The 21345-nt window shown below is 42.1% G+C and overlaps 1 protein-coding gene across 3 annotated transcripts; it reads right to left on the bottom strand.

Moving 5' to 3' along the window:
• Position 1: 1 nt before the first annotated feature.
• On the bottom strand, positions 2-21212 carry trmt2a (tRNA methyltransferase 2 homolog A). Of its 3 annotated transcripts, none has more exons than XM_056289525.1 (12): positions 21003-21212; positions 19341-19980; positions 18955-19063; positions 16308-16489; positions 15235-15349; positions 13391-13506; positions 13069-13180; positions 12691-12813; positions 3203-3278; positions 1568-1684; positions 673-769; positions 2-458 (listed from the first exon to the last, which is right to left on the bottom strand). In XM_056289525.1, exons 2-12 carry the CDS (start codon positions 19970-19972, stop codon positions 275-277), a joined length of 1863 nt encoding a protein of 620 aa, XP_056145500.1. In that variant the 5' UTR covers positions 19973-19980; positions 21003-21212; the 3' UTR covers positions 2-274. The 3 variants fall into 3 exon arrangements, with proteins under 3 accessions (XP_056145500.1, XP_056145491.1, XP_056145483.1); XM_056289516.1 differs by having other exon boundaries at positions 21010-21212; XM_056289508.1 differs by lacking the exon at positions 21003-21212 and adding an exon at positions 20492-20618.
• Between the last annotated feature and the right edge of the window lie 133 nt (positions 21213-21345).

Genomic DNA, 21345 nt, shown 5'->3' with positions numbered 1-21345 from the left:
TTTATTTCACTCGAGTGTACAGAAATTTAGCTCTGGACAAACTTTAGTACAGCCTTTACAATTATTTCCATAACATCCATATCTGCCCCTGTGAAAGTGTTAAAGGGGGGAACAAAAATTAAATGAGGGTAGGAATGCAATCAACTTATTACATTTTTTTATCCAAAAGTTTACTGTGGTACTACCACCAGCAAGTAGCCTTTGTGGGAATTAAACCCTTAACTCAGGACTCGTAATAGTCTACTTGTTTAAGATATACTGGGTTGGTAACGGGCTAATGTGTTTCTGTTGTGGTGGAGTCTTTTTGCTTGTCACTAGTCTCCTTGGAGCTGTAGTCCACCCTCTCAAGGAGCAGAAGCATCTCGACGTGCATGGTTTGTGGGAAGAGATCCACAGCCATGGCTTTTACTGGACGGAACGGGGCTCCACGCACCCTGTTTGACGGTGCTCTGCAAAGACTTAAGAAAAGCAAGGAAAGATTCGTCAAATACAAAATATCACCAGCATTCAAGTTAAATTAGAAGATATCTACTGTTTAACCATATAGCAGATGAATGTTGGAATTAAATGTCATGTAGCAATGGATATTTATTTTCAAATAAAACCTTTCACATGTTGAAAAGACCCAACTTGGAAAGGCTTCCAGGAAAGAATTAATTGGTGATAACGTACTCAACAAAGTTATTCATGGCTGCCTTGGCATTGCATGCCACATAAACCAGCCTCTTTAAATGTTCTGCTCTCCTAATGGCAAGGATCACCTTGGAATCTGTCAAAAAACAGTTACAGACCAAATTAAAATAATTTGCAATCTTCCTATTGAAACAATTGTGAAAAGCTGGGTACACATTAGAGAACTTCTCAAATCAATCAATCAGCTGAAACAGACACTCAAAGCGCTTTACAGTTAATTCACCAATGATACCATAGCTTATCCCATTAAAAGATCAATAGACATCCATTTAAATCCTAACATTGAAAAATGAGGGAGATTAAGATTTGTTTTATCTGAGTCAGAACACACTAGGCAAAGATTAAGCATCACACATTTAATGATTAAATGAACCCTCGATCACAAAGACCCTTCTTTCTTTCTTTTTTTTTTTTTTTTTAAATTTATTTCTGATTTTTCCCTTTTTCTCCCAATTTAGTGGCCAATCGATCCCTATTTTTAATTCAAACACCCACCCTCGCACTGTATGCGTTCGCCAACTGCATCTCTCCGGCCGGCAGTCTCGAAGGAGACCGCCTCGCCACTTTCGTGACAAGGCGACTCCAAGCCGAACCACTGTTTTTCCGACACACACAGAGACGCATTCACGTGACGAACACAAGCCGACTCCGCCCCCCTCCCGAAGACAGCGTTGCCAATGATCGCTGCTTTCTTTTTTTTTTAGCAGTAACGCAATACTTTGATTTTTAATAATGGCAAAACAGGTTGACCGTCACTACTTTTTGGGATTTTGTTTTCATTGTTTTGTGAAAAACCAAATTCCATAGTGTCTGAAATTTTCATATTAATTAGATTTGCCATTAATAAATGGTGAGAGTTGGGTCGTTATCTTACGTAGGCCTGCTCTTGGAGGGTCCACGATGGCTGTGATGTTGGGCGACACAACAGCGTTGAGAACATTGAGGAACACATCTTCAGCCTTCCCACAGTGAAATTCAATGTTACTAAGCCCTGTAATAAAATAAAACTGAATAACAGGCCCAGCAAGTAAAAAGCTTTTAATTTTTAACAGAAATTTAAAGTAAAATTAATTGTTCTGTCTCTCAAAGAGGATTTGGTAAGTAAAGATGTCATTTTAAATCAAACAAGTGCTTAAATTGCCTACTATTCATAAACTATTAGCTAAATTGGTGAGTGATCACAGAAAGTTGAATCAGTTCATCTGGACACAATGTTTTATTGGGAGAAACGTTTCATCACTCATCTAATGCCCCTTTTCCAATGCATGGTACCGGCTCGACTCAACTCTACTCGCTTTTTTTGGTTTTCCATTGGGCATAAGTTATGTTAAGGATAGTACCTGGTACCAGGTACTTTTTTTGGTACCACCTCCGTCGAGGTTCCAAGTGAGCTGAGCCGACACTAAAAGGTGACATGAAAATACCACTATAAATAAATAAATAAATAAAATATAAATATATTTATATTTATTTATATATAAATAAAATCTTTAAAAAAAAATTAGTCAACATGCCCACAAATGACCAGCGGGGCTTCACCGTGAAGGGATACTATCTGCAGTGGAAAACGAAAAACCCAAAAAGTAAAGCGAGTAGAGTTGAATAGAGTAGAATCGAGTCGAGCCAGTACCATGCAGTGGAAAAGGGGCATTACTGACCTCTTCAGTCTCAACTGACTGCAGGCATCTCCACCCTTATAAACAATACAGTGGCATAACGACTGAAACCAACCATCGGTTTCATATGGAAATTGCCGTAACCATTAACTAGCGTTTCAATGGCCATATGTAATATTCACAGAGGATTTGGAAATAGTTGCATCACAGCATTGTAAGATGGTGACAGATGTACTCTAGCGCCCCCCCCCCGGGTTCAGGGATGGTCGTCCCCTCTTCACATAGATGGTCTCTTTGACTCCCCGTTCAAACCAGCGTTTCTCCCTATCAAGGATGTGCACATCCTCATCCTTGAAAGAGTGGCCACTGGCCTGTAGATGGGTGTAGACTATGGAGTCCTGGCCTGACGAGGTAGTTCTTCCGTGGTGTGCCATCCTCTTCATTAGTGTCTGTTTGGTTTCCCCGTTGTAAAATTCACGGCAGTACATCTGTCGCCATCTTACAATGATGTGATTGCAACTACTCCCCAATCGTCTGAATAGTACACATGGCCATTGTAACTCTAGTTGATGGCCATGGCAATTTGCATTTGGAACCGATCGTTGTTTTTGGTCATTATGCCACTGTATTGTTTATAAGTGTGGGGATACCTGCGGTCAGTTGAAGAGGTCACTTAGATGAGTGATGAAACTTTTCTCCCAATAACCAGTGTGTCCAGATGAACTGATTCAACTTTGTGATTTCTTTACCTGGATTATTGAGCATGCATAAAGACATATTGAGCATGCATAAAGACATATTCCTTCATTGCTTGTAATATCAATGTCTTAGTAAATATCAGCTGTGTAGATGCTGCAAAACTCCAGCAACACTTTAGGATCATTGTATCTTACCATTGAGCTTAGCATTGACTTTAGCATCTTCCACTGCTTCCTGACAGAGCTCGATCCCAATCACCTTTTTTACCCTCTGGAGACAAAAAGAGGACAAAGGGGTCACAACCGGCCCTTGAAAAACTCATATTCTCTATTCCAAAACTATACATCCACTTCAGAAAAAAAGTCAATCATTTCATCACTCCTACACTGAGCAGACCCTAAAAGATTGAGTTTATGGCGCCCGGGTAGCGTAGCGGTCTATTCCGTTGCCTACCAACGCGGGATCGCCGGGTCGAATCCCCATGTTACCTCCGGCTTGGTCGGGCGTCCCTACAGACACAATTGGCCGTGTCTGCGGGTGGGAAGTCGGATGTGGGTATGTGTCCTGGTCGCTGCACTGGCGCCTCCTCTGGTCGGTCGGGGCGCCCCCGGATCGGCGGAGAGGAGGTGGAGCAGCGAACGGGATGGCTCAAGAGGAGCTGGGTAATTGGCCGGATACAAATTGAGGAGAAAGTTGGAAAAAAATGGGGAAAAAACTTTTAAAAAAAAAAGATTGAGTTTATGAAAACGATATCAATATGTAAGAAAAACTTTAAAGGTACAATCCTGCAGGTCATTGTTGTTCATCATAATGCTGAGCCCAGTCTACCTGAAATAAGAAGCCTGTATCTAACAGAACCATACCTTCACAGCCAAATGTGGAGCATCGTGCAAGATTATGAAAGTGTCGAGTGTCAAATCAGTTTCGTAGTTTTGGCTCCTCGTCTCCCAGTGTGACAGCTTCAAGATGAGCTCACTCACATTGACCAATGGGAGTGCACTTGTGACTTAAGTGGAAAAAAAAATCTAAATCTAATCTAAACCCACCATGTTTATTTTTGATTGACATGTTGTGGCATAGTGGGGTGTGGACCAGCTGTCCTGAGTTGGTCTAAACTCAGGATATATAAATTGGTTCCACACCACGCAAGAGCTCTCTAATGAGAGGATTTTTAGTGAACATTTGTTTTTAGTCTTTTTCGTAGGGTTTTAACCCTGGTATTATTAAACACTGTTTTAATAAATGAGCTGTTGTGCCCTCAGTTACGATCTGTGCCCATGTTTCTGTGAACACTGGTGAGCTTGCTCCACTTGTTGAACTCTGTCCAGATGCACGCCCAGACCCTACAGGCACGGTGGGGGTGTAGCTGCTGTGTTTAAAAAATAAAATAATTCCCGCCAACTGAACTCTGATTATTTCCCCAGCTTTGAAGTGCAATTAATCAAAGTACACCTGGTCAATCCCCTCTTAATGACTCTCGTGTATCGTCCACCAAAAATACATAAAGACTTTATCACTCAATTTGCAGATTTCCTTTCAAAAACTATGCCCACCTTTGATTGAGTTCTGATTCTTGGTGATTTTAAGTCATGTTTGCTGTCCCACTAAGCCTCTCATAAGTGATTTTATACATCTGATTGAGTCTTTTAATATTACTCTGCTTACGACTGGTCCCACTCACAAGTTAGGCCATACACTTGACCATACCTTGACCTTTGGTTTCCCAATCTGCAATGTGGATTGATGCTTCTCTGTCGGATTGTAGTGCTGTCATATTTGATGCATCTCTGCCTTTCTTTTCTACTAAACCTTACCTCCCTGTATGTTGTTCTCCCTACATTAACTCTTTGACTGCCAATAAGTTCTCTGAGGCTCTCATAGCTGATCCCAATACCTATACTATTGAGGCTTCTCCTCCCATCTCAGTACCAAGGAGCTCGCTTCCTTTTTTAATAGTACCTGCTTTTCTGTTCTGAATAATGTTGCGCCACTTAAATTGAAAAAGCCTAAACCTAAAGGCCTGCCTTGGCTTAATGAAACCACCTGAGCCCTGAGGAGGGAGTGTAGAATATCCAAACGAAAGTGGAAGAATGATAAGCTTAAAAATTTCCTTCAAAATTTGAGAAACAATCGTCACAAATATCAAGAAGCAGTTAAGGCTGTGAGAGCAAAATACTTTTCTGACCTAATTTCCAATAACTCATAATCGCAAGGTCTTATTCAGTACCATAAATACTGTCATCTGCCCTGCCCCCAGTACCAGTTTCAAAATGTCCCCTGCTAAGTGCAAAGAATTTTTTTTTAAATTTTCATTAGCAAAGTTGAGGATATAAGAATGAACACCCTCCCCCCCACACACACACACATGACTTAGCTGTCTCACTAGTCAATTCTTCTAAATTGGACTGCTTCCAACTTATCACACTACCCACCCTTACAAAGATCGTTTGTATCATGAAACCAACAACCTACCCCCATGATATTGTCCCTATTGCCCTCCTAAAGGATGTATTTGACATAGCTGGGCCCAGCATCCTCTCCATTATCAACAGCTCCCTGGCCACTGGTACCATTCCAACCCGTTTCAAGCATGCAGTGGTACAGCCCCTCCTGAAAAAACCAACTTGGACCCTACCTTACCTAGCAACTATAAGACCTATTCCTAAAGTTCCATTCCTGTCAACGGTTCTCAGAAAGGTTATTCTCAGTCAATTGCTGCCCTACCTACACTAAAACAACATCTAGGAAAGATTTCAGTCAGGTTTTAAGGCTGATCATAGCACAGAGTCTCCCTTGCTGAAAGTGTACAATGACCTACTCCTCTCTACCGACTCCGGTTCTTGACTTCAGCACGGCATTCGATACTGTGGGTCATGACATTTTAATAGATCATCTCCAGTACGGGGTTGGTGTTGATGTTTCTGCCTTGACATGGTTCACATCCTACCTCAAAAAATAGAAGCTTCTCCATTAACATGAGCAATTTTTCCTCTTCCTCCAGCTAGTCTCTCCTGCGGGGTCCCACAAGGTTCTATCTTAGGTCCCATTCCTTTCTCTATATACATGCTTCCCCTCGATCAAATCATTCAAAAAGCATTTCCTTTCACTGTTGTGCTGATGACACTCCACTTTATTTCCCCCTTAAACCAAGTGATCAATCCAATCTGGTCAGCCTCCTGAACTGCCTTAAGGACATAAAAGTGCTGGATGGCTCAAAACTTCCTAAAGTTGAATGAAGACAAATCTGAAGTTGTCCTATTTGCCCCCAGACTCTGTTATATTAAAGTGTTTACCAACAGTCTTAGCAACGTGTCCTCTCTTGTAAAACATCATGTAAAAAACTTGGTTGATTTGATTCTGCCTTCAAGTTTGAAAAACAAGTTAATGCAGTAGTGAAAGCGAGTTTTTTCCAGCTACTTACTATTGCCAAAATCAAGCCATTTCTTTCTTTTAAAGATCTTGAGAAACTAATCCACACTTTGATATCCTCCCGCTTGGACTACTACAACTCCATGTATATTATGTATGTATGTCAGTCGTCCCTGTCCTGCCTGCAACTGGTCCAGAATGCCACAGCCAGGCTCCTGACAGGTACCCGGAAGAGAGACCATATTAACCCTATACTGGCCTCTCTCCACTGGCTGCCCGTGTGGTTCAGAATTGATTTTAAGGTTCTCCTATTTGTTTATAAAGCCCTAAATGGGCTGGCCCCCTCCTATATCGCAGAACTTTTAACCCTCTATTCCACCTTCAGATCCCTCAGGTTGGCTGACTTTGGACTCCTGGCTGTCCAGCAATCTAACTTAAGCTCAGGGGTGACCAGGTCTTTGCAGTTGCAGCCCCCAGATTGTGGAACAGCATTCCCCTTTCTATAAGATCTGCCCCCTCCATCAACGCTTAAGTTCCAGCTCAAAACATACTTTTATTCTCTAGTGTTTGAATCCTCCTGATGTGGCCAATTTCTGGCTTGTGCCTATGTCCATGTGTTGTTTATTCGTGCCTATGAGCTGTGTGCCTTGTCTATATCGGTGTTTCTTGTATTTGTGCTTTAGCTATCTGCTCTGATCTGTACAGCACTTTGGTCTATGTGCAATAATCCCATGCACTATTTTGAGCTTTAAAAGCTGCTGCTATCTTTTATTGCCTCATTATCATTTTTGCTACCTCACTTATTTTTACTACCTCACTTATTGATACTAAATGTTGTTTGTTCTTGTTTTTTTTTTTTTTTTTTTTTAATCATTTACCTTGTCTAGTGTTGCTGGTCTGAGAGTCACCAAATGAAATTTCATTGTGTGTACATGATGACAATAAAGTATCTTATCTTATCTTGGTCAACGTCGGTTGTTTTTAAATGTGTGCTACAAATAAATTTGACTTGCCTTGACTGTACCAGGGAACCCAGGTAGTGGCAGCTACAGTAGTGAACCGTACTGATGTCCCGGTATGGGAAAGAGATATGGACCTGGCAACTGGAAAGCATACTGAGAAGAAAACTGTCGGCTCAGGTCAGAGCATTGGGAGGGAGAACACCTCGCTGCATCGCGGCAGTGAGAGTGGTGCCGACAAGTTGCTGAGGGTCAACAGCCCATGCCCAACGCAGCCCTACCCAGCCAGCTCTCCACGTCCCTACCAGGAGCATCAGTGTCTTGCCAAGCGGTAAACCCTGCGGTCTATAGTACAGCTGCCCTGCGCCAGAGGATGTGACTACCTCTCCCGGTCTACGAGGATGAACGATGGGGAGCCGCCATGGACAGGACCGGGGGATAGGGCATCGCCAAGGTAGCTGGGCCCTCCCGGCTGGGAAAAGTGGCGGATCGGGGAAGACCAATGGACAATGGGGAAATTTTGCATTAGGGATGTGTTGGTGGCTAGACAAGTGAGGTATGGAACCCCGCATCAGAGTCAAGATGGCTAGCCACCAGACCTAACAGAGCTGGCACCCTGGACCAACCTGAGGGAGAAGAGGAGCAGCAAGGTACTCTCTCCCTACAATGCCCTTCAAGGGGGATGGGGGTGTAGGCTTTGGCCAGGGTTTCTCCCCGGCTTCAGAGTGAGGTGGAAGGAATGTGGCAGAGTGGGGTGTGGACCAGCTGTCCTGAGTAGGGCTGTCAAAATTGGCCAAAAATTATATTCGATTATTCCTTCTAAAAAAACACATGGTTTTGAACCCATTCTGCATGGGTTTCCTCCGGATGCTCCGGTTTCCTCCCACAGTCAAAAGACATGTAGGTCAGGTGAATCGGCCGTACTAAATTGCCCCTAGGTATGAATGTGTGTGTGTGTGTGTGTGTGTGTGTGTGTGTGTGTGTGTGTGTGTGTGTGTCGGCCATGTGTGATGGCCTGGTGTCCTGACCAGGGTGTCTCCCCACATGCTGCCCAATGACTGCTGGGATAGGCTCTAGCATCCCCACTACTCTGAAAGCAGGATAAGCGGTTTGGATAATAGATGGATGGATGGATGTCCATAAGAGGGCAAATCAATATAACAAGAGACGTAACTACTTGTATAGGTATATTTATTTCAACATAAACATGTCTTTTAAAAGATCTACATACCTACACATTACAAAATAAACAAATAAAATAATGTCTTATACTGTAAAACTTTGTTTAAAGACCATAGACCTCTCTCTCTCTCTCTCTCTGAACTGTGGTTGGTGCTATAGTGAGAAATGAGAACACACTCTCTCGGTGCGAGATGAATGATTTGTAATTGATGTGCTATTCGATAGCCTAATTTTTATACAGAGTAGGTAATATTCATACTGGTTTAAATAAACAGTTTGATAGTTTTTTCCATCTTTGCTGAGCAAAATTTTTGTGTGAAAGGAATTAAAGGTCCCGACTCCTGTCCTAAATATAGGCCAGTTGTATTCAATGATTGAAGTAAATAAAAGCATGGGCTATTAATTGAAGTTTTACAGTATATAGAATGGACATTCAACACTCTGAGCAAGCTGTGCTGTGATAAACATGGAACAACAATTATCTTTTCCTTTACATGAAGCTGGAAATAATAAGCCATTGGGCACCTGCAGTGCATCAAGCTTCTTTCTGTATTTACTATTCAATATCTGTTCAGTCAGTACAATAGCCTACACTTTTGTAATGTTTTTGTTTAAATAAAGTTAAGGCACACAATTCTGAGAAATGTGACAAAAAAGTTTCACCCTGAGGAATAATTTACAATAAAGTGCTATTAAAAATGGAAAAGTAGGCTACTTACATTCTTGATGCTAGAACTCCCAAAATGCCAGCATAAAAAAAAAGAAAAAAGGTAAAACTGACTTAACTGGTTTAGCATTTTATTCCACTGTCACTGACTGTCAAGTCTTTTTATTCAACTGTCACTGTCAGGCCTGCAGGTAATTTGCCAAAAACACAAGCCAGTCCACATTTGAAGAGGCCAGAGCCGATCTCTTTTTATTCACTATATTCCCAGTGGAGGAAAAGACACATTCAGAACGCACTGAGGATCCAGGGATGGAAAGATATTTCTTTGCTATCTGGGCAACATGAGGGTATCTCCTGAGGTTTTCCACCACATGAGAGGATTTTGTTGAGCAGATATTGAAGACTTTTGTTCATACATCGACATCTCTTTTTCAAACAGCAGAGTGTTGTTCTGGTCTGGCCTGTCAGTGCAATACGTGTCTCCAAAGAGATCCCCCAAAGCCATTAAAGCGATTTTCCCCAGCAGTTTGCTGATCACGGGGTTGTCCAGCACTGGGGTTGGTCTCACTGCCTATGTCTCCTGCCACATTCACTTGTTTCATCCCCTCCAGTATAGCCACCTCCCGTTTTTGTTCTTTTAAATGAATGCGGCGATGGAAGTGTGGTTCCAGGTAACTACGCTTAGTTCAGCAGCATAAATAAGCCCTTTTCTTAGCTATACCACTTCTCCAGATCGGTGATTATCTTTGTCTTCATTTCTGTCAATGCAGTGGATTCTAGTTCGTCTGGCATTTGCTTGCTCAGTTGAGAGAGCAGAATGTGTTTTAAAGGTAGTACGGCCGACGCAGTTGGATATTTGTCAGTCGACAATGCTTCTGTTGCCACTTTGAAAGGTTTAAGAACCTCTTGTACCTGTAGTAAATAAATATCCGCTAATATTAGGAAAGGTTTGCATTTGTCCTGCCTATTAACATTTCAATCCCAAAAATTGCTGTTTCTCCTGGAGCTGATAGCTGTCGGTGGTAGATCTGTTGAAACTGAATGCCGCCTCTTTCAGCCTGCTCATGGGGATTTCAATAGCTCTGACCCGGAGCCCTTTACGCACAGCCAAGTTGATGGTGTGCGCCACACATGGTATATTCACTGTTTCAAGATGTCTCTCTGCTGCATTGACGTAACTGGTGGCAATCAAAGATTCCCTTTTTATGTCGTAGACGTTCAAGATGTCTTGAATGCATTTGCCTACATTCTCTAGAGTGTGGCTTTCCCTAAGCTCTTTTGTTTTGAGGATGTAGTCGTGCATTTCCCAGTTGTCTGAAATCAAGTGGGCCATTGCTGTGACATAGGATGCTGTTGCTAGGGATGTCCACCCATCCATGGTAAGAGCTACATCTTTGTCTTTGTGTAATTCCTTTATTTTGTCTGAGGTGCTGTTGTACATTTCTACAATTGTATTGGTGGTTGTTCCACGGCTAGGGATACGGTACCTTGGTTCCAATTCCTGACAGAACTCTCTAAAGCCCATCCCATCATCTATACTGATGGGCCTCATGTCCTTGCACATGAACAATGTTTCTTCGTGTAAGCCTCTTGTCGTGCTGCAGATAGTGAGCTTGTGACAGGCAGTATAAAATGAGTCGAGACGTGGCTGTTTGGGTGGAGTTCCAGACATCAGGCCATGCTTATTTGGTGGCATATTTTCGAGATGTGCCCTCAGGTTACTAGCGGTGGAATGGTAAGCTAACTGTAGCTTATATAGCTTGCATACGACTTTATCTTGACGTTCCACAATTTTTCCCCTTTCTGACCAAAATCCCAAGTATTCGCAAATGGAGCTTTGTAGATTGTTCGGAGTGAAAATCACCCTCTCTGCGGCTGAGTTGGGTTGTGAACCCTCTGCCATCTTTACCACACGATTGTTGTTGAATTATTCGCTCGTTTCAGCTTGACCTCCATTTCATTTTCAACCAATTAAAGTGACATTGTGTGCCTCCTGTCCGTCATGCAGCATATTCAGTGCAGTGGTCACAGCTCTCACAAGAATTCATGAAGCAGACAGCCGCGGTAGTGCTGCTTTTTTTTTTCACCAACAAATATTATTTTTCACACTCAAATGTGTTTTTTTGCTGTTGTTTTTTTTACAATTCAGTTATATATTTGAATTTGGAATATTCATTGACAACCCTCGTCCTGAGCTGGTCTAATTAACCAGGAAATCATAAATAAACCAAGAGCAATAAATTGGTTCCACACCCCAAACGAGGATGCCAGAAAGAGAGCTGGGCTCTTTACTGAAGGGACTTTTAATGAACGTTTGTTTTTAGTCTTTTTCACATGGTTTTAACGCTGGTGTTTTTAAATGTTGTTTTAATAAATGGGCTGTTGTGCCCTCATTTACAATCCGTGTCCATGTCTCTGTGCCGTGGAATGCAGGTAGTGGCAGTAACCTTGCCACATATGCGTTATTCCTTTTCAGGTGAAACTTGGAGCTTGATTAACGAAATACAACATAAGTATGTTGCATTCAAAATGTATAGTGTGAACTGCCTTAGGGCCAAAACAGGCCAAGATTTTGGGTTAATCTGGTTGTGTACTCTCAGAAAACCAGAAATGTTGTTGAGTTTGGCATGACTGAACCCTACAGTAATATTGGTGACTGCAGTGGCATTTCATCACTCCAAATCCCAGAAATCCCTTAAACTGAGAGCCATCAGTACTGTTGGATCAGCATCTTCCCCACCACCAAACTAAACACAAAGTGAATCTTGGATTTGGTTATCAATGTTGGTATCTGTTGATGAAGGTCTTTTACAAGCTTGTTCTTCCACATCATCTTGCTAGCCATTAAAGCCTTTCTTCTTTAAACTCATTGCTCATGTTATGGACTGCATTTTATATAGTACTCTTCTAGCTGCCACAGCCACTCAAAGCGCTTTACAATTAGTTAATGCCTCACATTCACCCCCAAACACACTCATACACCAATGGCAATGTCAACCATGCAAGGTAACAACCAGCTCATCGGAAGCAGTTAGGGGTTAGGCATCTTGCTCAGGAACACCTAGACATTTTTGCAGGGAGGAGCCGAGGATCAAACCGGCAACCCTCCAGATGACCCGCTCTACCTCTGAGCCGCTGTCTCCCCTGTTGTTTTCACCTTACACATTTGGATGCCATGGTGAGGACATAAAATGTATGCAACATATAATTTTCCAGAAAGTCCAACCCAACTAATAAAATGATCTCCTACAAAAAGCCTTCATGATTTGGATAGTCATGGGTTAGATTCTGCCTCAAATACATCAGTAATAGATAGCATCATAAGGACATTTGTTTGCAAGTAAATCTTCAGGATTGTAATTCAATTACTCTAATTCAGCTACTATAATTTGCCTTACTTTACTTTCCTCGCCAAAAGATTGACAAAATAAACTGGTGCAGAGACGACTGTGTGTCCTGGAGTAAAGACGTTATTGCCAAGATGGCTGCTACCGGCAAACCCTACCTTGGCCAGAGAGATGCCAATGGTTCCTGTCCCACAGCACACATCCAGCACTGTGCTCTCTTGATTCAGCAGAGCCCATTCCCCCACAGCCGAGTACAGCAGCTCTGCAGCTCCTGTGTTCACCTGATATGGATGTACACAGACAGCCTTTACAACGGCACAGGGATTACAGCGTAAAGCAAAAGGCCGAACAGAGACGTCACCACAATCAAAACCCTTCAACTGCTTCACTCCTATTATGGTTGTCTTGGGCACATCAGGCGTAGAGTAAGGCATTGAAATTAATACACTGTAGGGCATTATCTTTTTCTTTTCTTTTTTTTTTTAAGCACACCATTCAGCAAATTTACCAAGAATTTTTCAAAGTTACCAACTAACCTGGAAGAAGGAGTGAGGGGATATTCTGAATTTCAGACCCAGCAGTTCTTCATAAATGTGTCCCTCTCCAGCCACCAGCTCACAGGGCAGGTCTTCCGGGTTAGGGGATGTCCTGGACATGCAAAGAGAGTTACCGATAAATGTATTTATTTTAAATCTCATCAATCATATTATCACTTTGTACTGGATTTGATTTCCTGTTAGCCATTTTCTATGTGTCAGTGTGTATAATGTTAGTTGTGAAGGTTTCTGAAGACATTCACCATTTAACACAGATCAAAAGTTATTCTGATTTGGTCACTCATAGAAGCCTTGTTTTTACCTTTGACCCTCTCGAACAAAGTACAAAGAGGTCACACCGCTGTCCTTCCCCTCTCCTTCTGTGAAGTACTTGCCCAAAGAGCTTTTTAGTGCACTGAGTTCCTCTTCCTCAAGTTTCTTGAGAGCCAAGGTGGAAAAAGACCCAAAAGGAAAAAAAAAGATTCAATTGGAAAGTAGGAAAACTCATACTTGCATTAACCCTCTGAGAGCCAAGCAGTTTCTAGCCGTTTTTTGATCCTGTCACATTTTTACTCACGGTGGGCTCATTTTTCACTGCAATATGGAAACTGCACAATCATGGCTGTAAGTAAAGGGACACACAAAAATGTCTTTTGTGCAGTAAAACTGCAGTTATAATGCCATAAATCATAAAAAAAAAATTGAATTTCTTTGATAATTTATTTTAATAAAATTTTAAAAAGACCATAGATACAAAATTTTTCCAAGAGCCGACATGTATTACTAATATTGGAAAAAAGCAGGGGGGCTTCACATGCTACACATATTGAACTATTTACATGTGTAATAATTGTGTATTATTACAGGCTGTGATACAGCCTGCAGTATTAATGTAATTATTTTTTTTTTGTGGAATTTTCCCCCCTTTTTCTCCCCAATTGTATCTGGCCAATTGCCCCACTCTTCCGAACCATCCCAGTCGCTGCTCCAACCCCTCTGCCGATCCGGGGAGGGCTGCAGACTACCACATGCCTCTCCGATACAGGTGGAGTCGCCAGCCGCTTCTTTTCACCTGACAGTGAGGAGTCTCGCCAGGTAGACGTAGCGCATGGGAGGACCACGCTATTCCCTCAATCCCCCTCCCCCCCAAACAGGTGCCCCGACCAACCAGAGGAGGTGCTAGTGCAACGACCAGGACACATGCCCACATCTGGCTTCCAACCCGCAGACACGGCCAATTGTGTTTGTAGGGACGCCTGACCAAGCCGAAAGTAACATGGGGATTCGACCCAGCGATCCCCGTGTTGGTAGGCAACGGAATAGACCGCTACGCTACCCGGACACCCCGGCGAGAGCAGAATTTCATGTATTTTACAGAATACAGAATCTGGCTAGGACAAACCGTTTATTTTTGGTGAAATTTTAAACGAGACATGTAGAATCAAGTCATTTTGATTAAATATCACTATTTTAAGCTTAGAATTTGTTATTTTCCATGACGGTGCTGTTCCATCACACATGGTGCGTTCAAGGGCTGCTTGAAATGTGAACATCTGATTATTTTTACAGTTTGTGGCTATGATAGATGGTGTAATTTTGGTGATTTTTTTTTTTTAAAGAGAACATGTCTCTTGAACCCGCTGGTGGTTTTGGGGTTTCATAGGGTTAATAAAAAGGTGCCTGCTAACAATAACTTTTAGATAGGATTTGATGGTATAGCCACAGATTGTGGCTCCAGAACAGATTATATCTGGATTATGTAACACAACACAGTGATTGTGTGCACATTCAACCTGTTTTGGGCCAGGTGCTGGATAAATGTCAAGTAAAGAATAAAGGAAAAAGACACATCTGCACACTGGATTGTACCTCCCAATTATTTTTTATTGACCACATGCAATGTTTGAAGCCAACAAGGACTTCTTCATGCATTTGCATGAAAGGAGCTGCAATCCGGTGTGCAGATACTTTTTTTTCCTCTAATTCTGGACTGTTATCAATGTGAAGTGATGTCTTTATCCAAAGGCCAGTAAACATTAAATGTTTATACGGTACAAGGACCAAAAGTGTATGGCTCACAAGGGAAAGATTTTAAACTTTCTTTGATTTTAATTGTACTTTAGAATCCTGTATTTCACATTGTGTTCTTTGAAATCATCTCAGCACCTGTGGGTTGAAGAACACCATGGCCATGGCTTGTTTGGTCCTCGTGGTGCGTACTGTCAGCTGTTTCCAGTGTCCTTCATATGTTTCAGGGCTGTACACTGAATACGGCGTTGTCCTGTATGCAAATGGAGGGGATTGAGAGATAGCATCCATTAAGGTGCTGATTACTTTTAACAAGTCATATTTATTGTAAAAGACATGCATTGTTGGGGAAGATGAGCACATCATGTGCTAGCGTGCTGCAGAGCTTTTAAATAAGATTATGATAAGAGAAAAGACAGCAAAGACAGAAGTGGGTCTCAATTAAGTAAATAAATGACTTTCACTATCTAATCTAATCTCTTGAAATATCCAGATCAAAACATTGGGGGGGGGGGGCGTCAAAGTATAATTCTGTTTTTTTGCACAACGAGTCCATTTTGGTAGGTTTTGCCATTGTGCATATCAGTTATGGTATCATTTTACTCACGGCTTCATTGTGGAGATTTTGGACATGGGACCACTGCTGGACACATCTTTATAGCAATGTCTTATGGGGTCATGGAATACAATCATCAGACATGTTTCAACAACTCTGATTCAAGCAAATTATTTAAACGTATTTGGAAGTGTAAACAAAAAAAATGAAAAGCCATTACCTGAAATTTCCAATATTATCAACAATGGTTGATCGGATTGCTGAGTTAACTCCTGGTCCAACTTACAGGAATGACCGCTATACATACCATGGGTAGTATTAACCATTGAAAAACTACCCGGCTAGCAAAACTAAGACGTCACAGATAATGGGAAATCATGTACACAGTCTAACTGAAGCGCTATTTTTTTAAAGTTTTTTTTTTAAAGGACAGGTCTCAGGCTTGTATGGCTGCGTAAGACAGTGTTGTAAAGCTGAGTCCAGCAGTGGTCCTAAGCCCAAGATCTGTTCAACTGATATAACGAGATGGCAAAACCTACGAAAATAAGAGCTAGGTTGTAAAAAAAACTGAATTAACCTTTCACTCATAACCTTAGTTTGCCAAGCACCTCCTCAACTCTCATCAACTCTCATCCACACCAAAAACATTTGATACCTGATGAACTTCTGAAACTCGCTGACCACTCTCTTGGCCTCAGCAGAGACATGCATCGTCTCAGCAGGTCCCACCACAGCACAGGAGCCACCTTTATATTTTCCCAGGCGGAAACCAATCGTCTTATCCTCCCCATTTGCACCCATTGAAATAAGGAACTCACACTTGTTTCTGTATTCGGTCTGTCGTGGCATACAAGGAGAAAAACAGCAGGTTAGGAGTAGGGGATGCCTTTATGTGGTTCAAGGTGCACAGAGAGCATTTCACTCCAAAACGGGATTGTCACCATTTGAAAACCAATTGGCATTGAATCTTCTAAAATGATGAAGTCTCAGAGTGGAAGTTAACTGTAGTACTTTTCAAAAAGGATACATCTTTATTAGGAAAACTGAGATAAGAGCGCTACTCTGAGTGTTTTGTCAATGTGATCTTCAAACAGGCGCTCTTTTGTTAGGGGTGCAGATATATGATCAAAAAGAAAAGAATCAAAGGCACACTGTTTTGAAGCAAACATCTTCTGGGATGCACCCTCAGTGTAGGTGGGCACCTACACTGAGGGATAAACTAGTTCATAGCCATCTCACAGCCCTAGCGGGTAGAGAAGAGTGTCAGGAGTGATTTGTGACAGAAGGGTACCAGCAAGAGTTAAAGGGAAGGTTGACAAGATGGTTGTGAGACCAGCTATGTTATATGGTTTGGAGTCAGTGGCACTGATGAAAAGACAGGAGGCGGAGCTGGAGGTGGTAGAGTTGAAGATGCTAAGATTTTCACTGGGAGTGACGAAGAAGGACAGGATTAGGAACAAGTATATTAGAGGGACAGCTCAGGTTGAACGGTTTGGAGACAACGCAAGAGAGGCAAGATTGAGATGGCTTGGACATGTGTGGAGGAGAGAATCTGGGTATGTTGGCAGAAGGATGCTGGATATGGAGCTGCCAGGGGAGAGGAAAAGAGGAAGGTCAAAGAGGAGGTTTATGGATGTGGTGAGAGAGGACATACAGGTGGCTGGTGTGACAGAGGAAGATGCAGAGGACAGGAAGAAATGGAAATGGATGATCCGCTGTGGCAACCCCTAATGGAAGCAGCCAAAAATAGTAGTAGTAGTAATAGTAGTAGTAGTAGTGAGAGTAGGGTGCAGGTTGAGGAGAGCCTGGAGAGGTGGAGGCATGCACTGGAGAGTAGAGAAAAGTCAGTAGGAGCAAGACGGAATACAAATAGACCCCTTTACAGTAAACAGTGATCACGCGATTTTGCTGCCAAAATGTGTGCGCATACTATGTGTGACGTAGGTCATGTAAGGGTTTAATGTTCAGTATAAGCAACACAATTTTAAGTTAACAAAAAACAGAATTAACTTACCCAATATAAAATGGGCGCCACATATGCATGCAATTTTAATGATGTCTTCGGTCCAGTCCACTTGTTTTATAGATCCCTTTTACAGTTGGTAAACAGTGATCACGTGATTTTGTATGTGCGTGCATTTTGGCAGCAAAAAATAGTGGACGTACGGTCATACCTACTATGCATGACGTAGGTCATAAAAGGGTCTATGCGTGAACAAGAGGGAGGACAGTGGAATGGTGAGGATGCAAGGATTAGAGGTGATGAACAAGTATGGTTTAAATACTTGGGGTCAACTGTTAAAAATATTGGGGAGTGTGGAAGACAGGTGAAGAAGGGAGTGAAGGTAGGTTGGAGTGGGTGGAGAAGAATGTCAGGAGTGATTTGTGACAGAAGGGTACCAGCAAGAGTTAAAGGGAAGGCTTACAAAATGGTAGTGAGATCAGCTATATTGCATGGTTTGGAGACCGTGGCACTGATGAAAAGACAGGAGGTGGAGCTGGAGGTGGCAGAGTTTAAGATGTTAAGATTTTCATTGGGAGTGATGAAGAAGGACAGGATTAGGAATGAGTATATTAGAGGGGCAGTTCAGGTTGGACACTTTGGAGACAAAGCAAGAGAGGCAAGATTGAGATGGCTTGGACATGTGTGGAGGAGAGATGCTGAGTATATTGGGAGAAGGATGCTGAATATGGAGCTGCCAGGGAGAAAAGAGGAAGGCCAAAGAGGAGGTTTATGGATGTGGTGAGGGAGGACATGCAGGTGGTTGGCATGACAGAGGAAGATGCAGAGGACAGGAAGAGATGGAAATGGATGATCCACTGTGGTGACCCCTAATGGCAGCAGCTGAAAGTAGAGGTAGCAGTAGCAGTAGTAGTAGTAGTAGTAGTAGTAGTAGTAGCAGTAGTAGTAATCTGTCACATTATCTGTTGGTAGGCTCCACCTATCCTTTACCCATGGGTGTTACTTATACCCTGTTTTCTTTCCTGTTTGTTAAACCATTTTGTGCCCGAAAGAAGGCCAATATGGCTGCAAGATGTAGGCCCACTTGTTCTTTTTTGCCATGCTCTATTAAAAGCTTTAAATTCCTCGCTTTAAAACAGTATGCCTTTGTTTCTTTTCTTTCAAAGGATATATCTTTGTTTGACTGTAGTGAGAAGTTAACCAACTGGATATATTTCATGATATCAAATGGGGATTTTTGGGCAATCTTTTTTTAATGAATAGAATAAAATTGGAATAGAATTCATCCAAATCATATCACATATGCATTTCAGTAACCTGTGAGTAAATGACATTATACCTGAGAAGGAGATGGCCGAATGGCTTCTAAAGGACAACACATTCTGTTATATTTTCCTTTCTGCGCAAACAGCCAAGGCAACATTGCTTTGTTGGTGCTGCCAATTTCTCTGGAAAACAATAGTATGGTATTTACAATAAGAGGTTTAAACTAGTGCTGGGCAATGTGGAAAATCACAATAATCATTGAATTGAACATGACATCAAAATATATCACGATTTCTGCTTACATATGCAAAAACAATGTTTAATGATCCAATTGAGGTTCATCACATTGAACTTTGTTGAAATTTGCTCTTTGTTTGTAAAACTAACTTACAATCAATCATCTTTAATCATTAATGGTTCAATAGAAATGACACCACCCAGAATCTGAGTGACCCATACTTAGCCAATCTCTGCAGAACACCTTCGACCTCCTTTTCTTTCCTCCTCAGCTGCTCCTCATAGGCAACATTCCACAGAGGTGTCACAACGTTGGCTATCTGTACACTGAAGGGCTGCTGCTCTTCATCTACCTCCTGTCGCTTGGAGGGGGGCTGCCCTCCTGCACCGTCACCCTCCTCCTGCCTCCTCTTCCGTAGGATGGGGTCTGCCTTGGGCTTGGCTAGCTTAACACTGAGCACCTGGCCCTTCCATTGCATGCCGTGCACCATCTTCATGGCCTTGTCCCGCTCTTCCTCATTTTTGAAGGTAACAAAGCTAAAGGTCTGCTTGCTGAACAGCTTGATCTTATGTGAATTGACACCGTGTTTTGCCAGAAACTTTTTGAGGTCATTGAAGCCGATGAACTTGGGCAGATTCTGGATTTCAACTTTGTAAATCTCAGAAGTGAAGAGATCCCCTTTGATGTAGCGGTACTTACTGGGGTCAGAGCTCACTTCGCCCGCTGCCTCTGCACTGGGTTCTGATTTCAAGCTGTCCTCCACATCATCTGTTTGGTCAGCAGCCCTCTCCTCCTCCTCCTCCTCCTTTGACAGTGGTGTTCCAGCCACTGGGGCATCAATAACGTCTGTCATAATTCTGTCTGATGCAAAAAAGAAAACAGAGAGATGATAGATAACTTCAATGTCCTCAAATAAGGAATTTTCCAGCATAGCAATAAAATGGTGTCAAATGTGCAATATCCAAACACAGTAGCGGCACTTCCACTATCAAAAGTGTGCATCGTTAGAGTATTGTTTGCTTATTTGGACGCTTCCCATAATAATAAATGAGTTCTTGCAACGATTTGTTCCGATTCTGCTTCAGAGCTTGCCGATGGGAGAAGCTGAAAATCAGCTGCCAGAGACCGTGACTCCACTTGTCTCTATACATTTCGTATGTAGGCAAAGTCTGCTCCAACAGCATGCTGCAATAATATACACATTGCCCGTTATTTTATTTTATTTTTTTCTAATTGAATGCAGGAAAAATAAAACACGAGGGTCAACCCACTTTCTGGTGGCAAAACACTTCAACGAACAGCAAGAGGGACAGTACGTAGAGGCATAGTGAAAGTAGAGAAGTAACGTTTGCAGATATGACATCAGCATTACCAGTAATGGTGAAAGTAATACTGCAGAGGCCGTCAGTAGAAAGACGAATATTTAAACATGTGAGAACGCGTCCTTCGTAAGAAATATTACGTATATATCCGGGCTGCCTACCTTCTAAACGTGTGGGATCACTGAACACTGACGCAACTGTACGCTGCCATGTTAATGTAGCCACGTGCAACGGTGAACTTTGAACCTCGTGTTTTTTTCCGCTACTTGTCAACATGGCGACGGTCAAGACTTTCCGACTTGAACCAAATATGATTCTGCCTGCACTATGTTTGCGTAATGGTTCCCACTTAGTCTACTGATACTTACATAAACAATTGCTAGGACGGGCCTTGGTGAAAGAAAATTACGATTCTGTTATATCAGTTATTTGACCTAAACAGAGATGCCAGCTCCGACAAACACTAATAACGTGCCAGAATGTGAGAAAATAATCAGATGTACACTTGAAAAACAAATTCTACACACGCTATGAATGTATGCGTTTACAATCTGCCATTACCACTGACTTGAGTGTGGGTCTTCTCCGGATGCCAGCAGCGCTTCCGCACCGCAAATAAGAACTACAACGGATTCTTGTCGACTATCTTATGTCACCTCTTCACTGTTTTGTATTTCATCCATATGTGAATTCTATTATGATTTTGGTTTTCGCCAAACTTTATAATACTCAGAATCATTGGTGCGCTATCAACATTTTTCACGGTAACAAGAATTTATTGTAATGTAAAACGCTTGCAAGCAAAGAATGACAGGAAGTTGCAAACAGGAAACGATAAATGACTTTGTTTCTATCATCAGTCTCCCATCCAAATCATCACGTTTATGATGCGTTACATTATAAA

Source organism: Lampris incognitus, chromosome 1 (genome assembly GCF_029633865.1).
Source record: "Lampris incognitus isolate fLamInc1 chromosome 1, fLamInc1.hap2, whole genome shotgun sequence".
Taxonomy (NCBI): domain Eukaryota; kingdom Metazoa; phylum Chordata; class Actinopteri; order Lampriformes; family Lampridae; genus Lampris; species Lampris incognitus.
The sequence above is the reverse complement of the archived record's forward strand: the minus strand, read 5'-3'. Positions and strand labels throughout refer to the sequence as shown.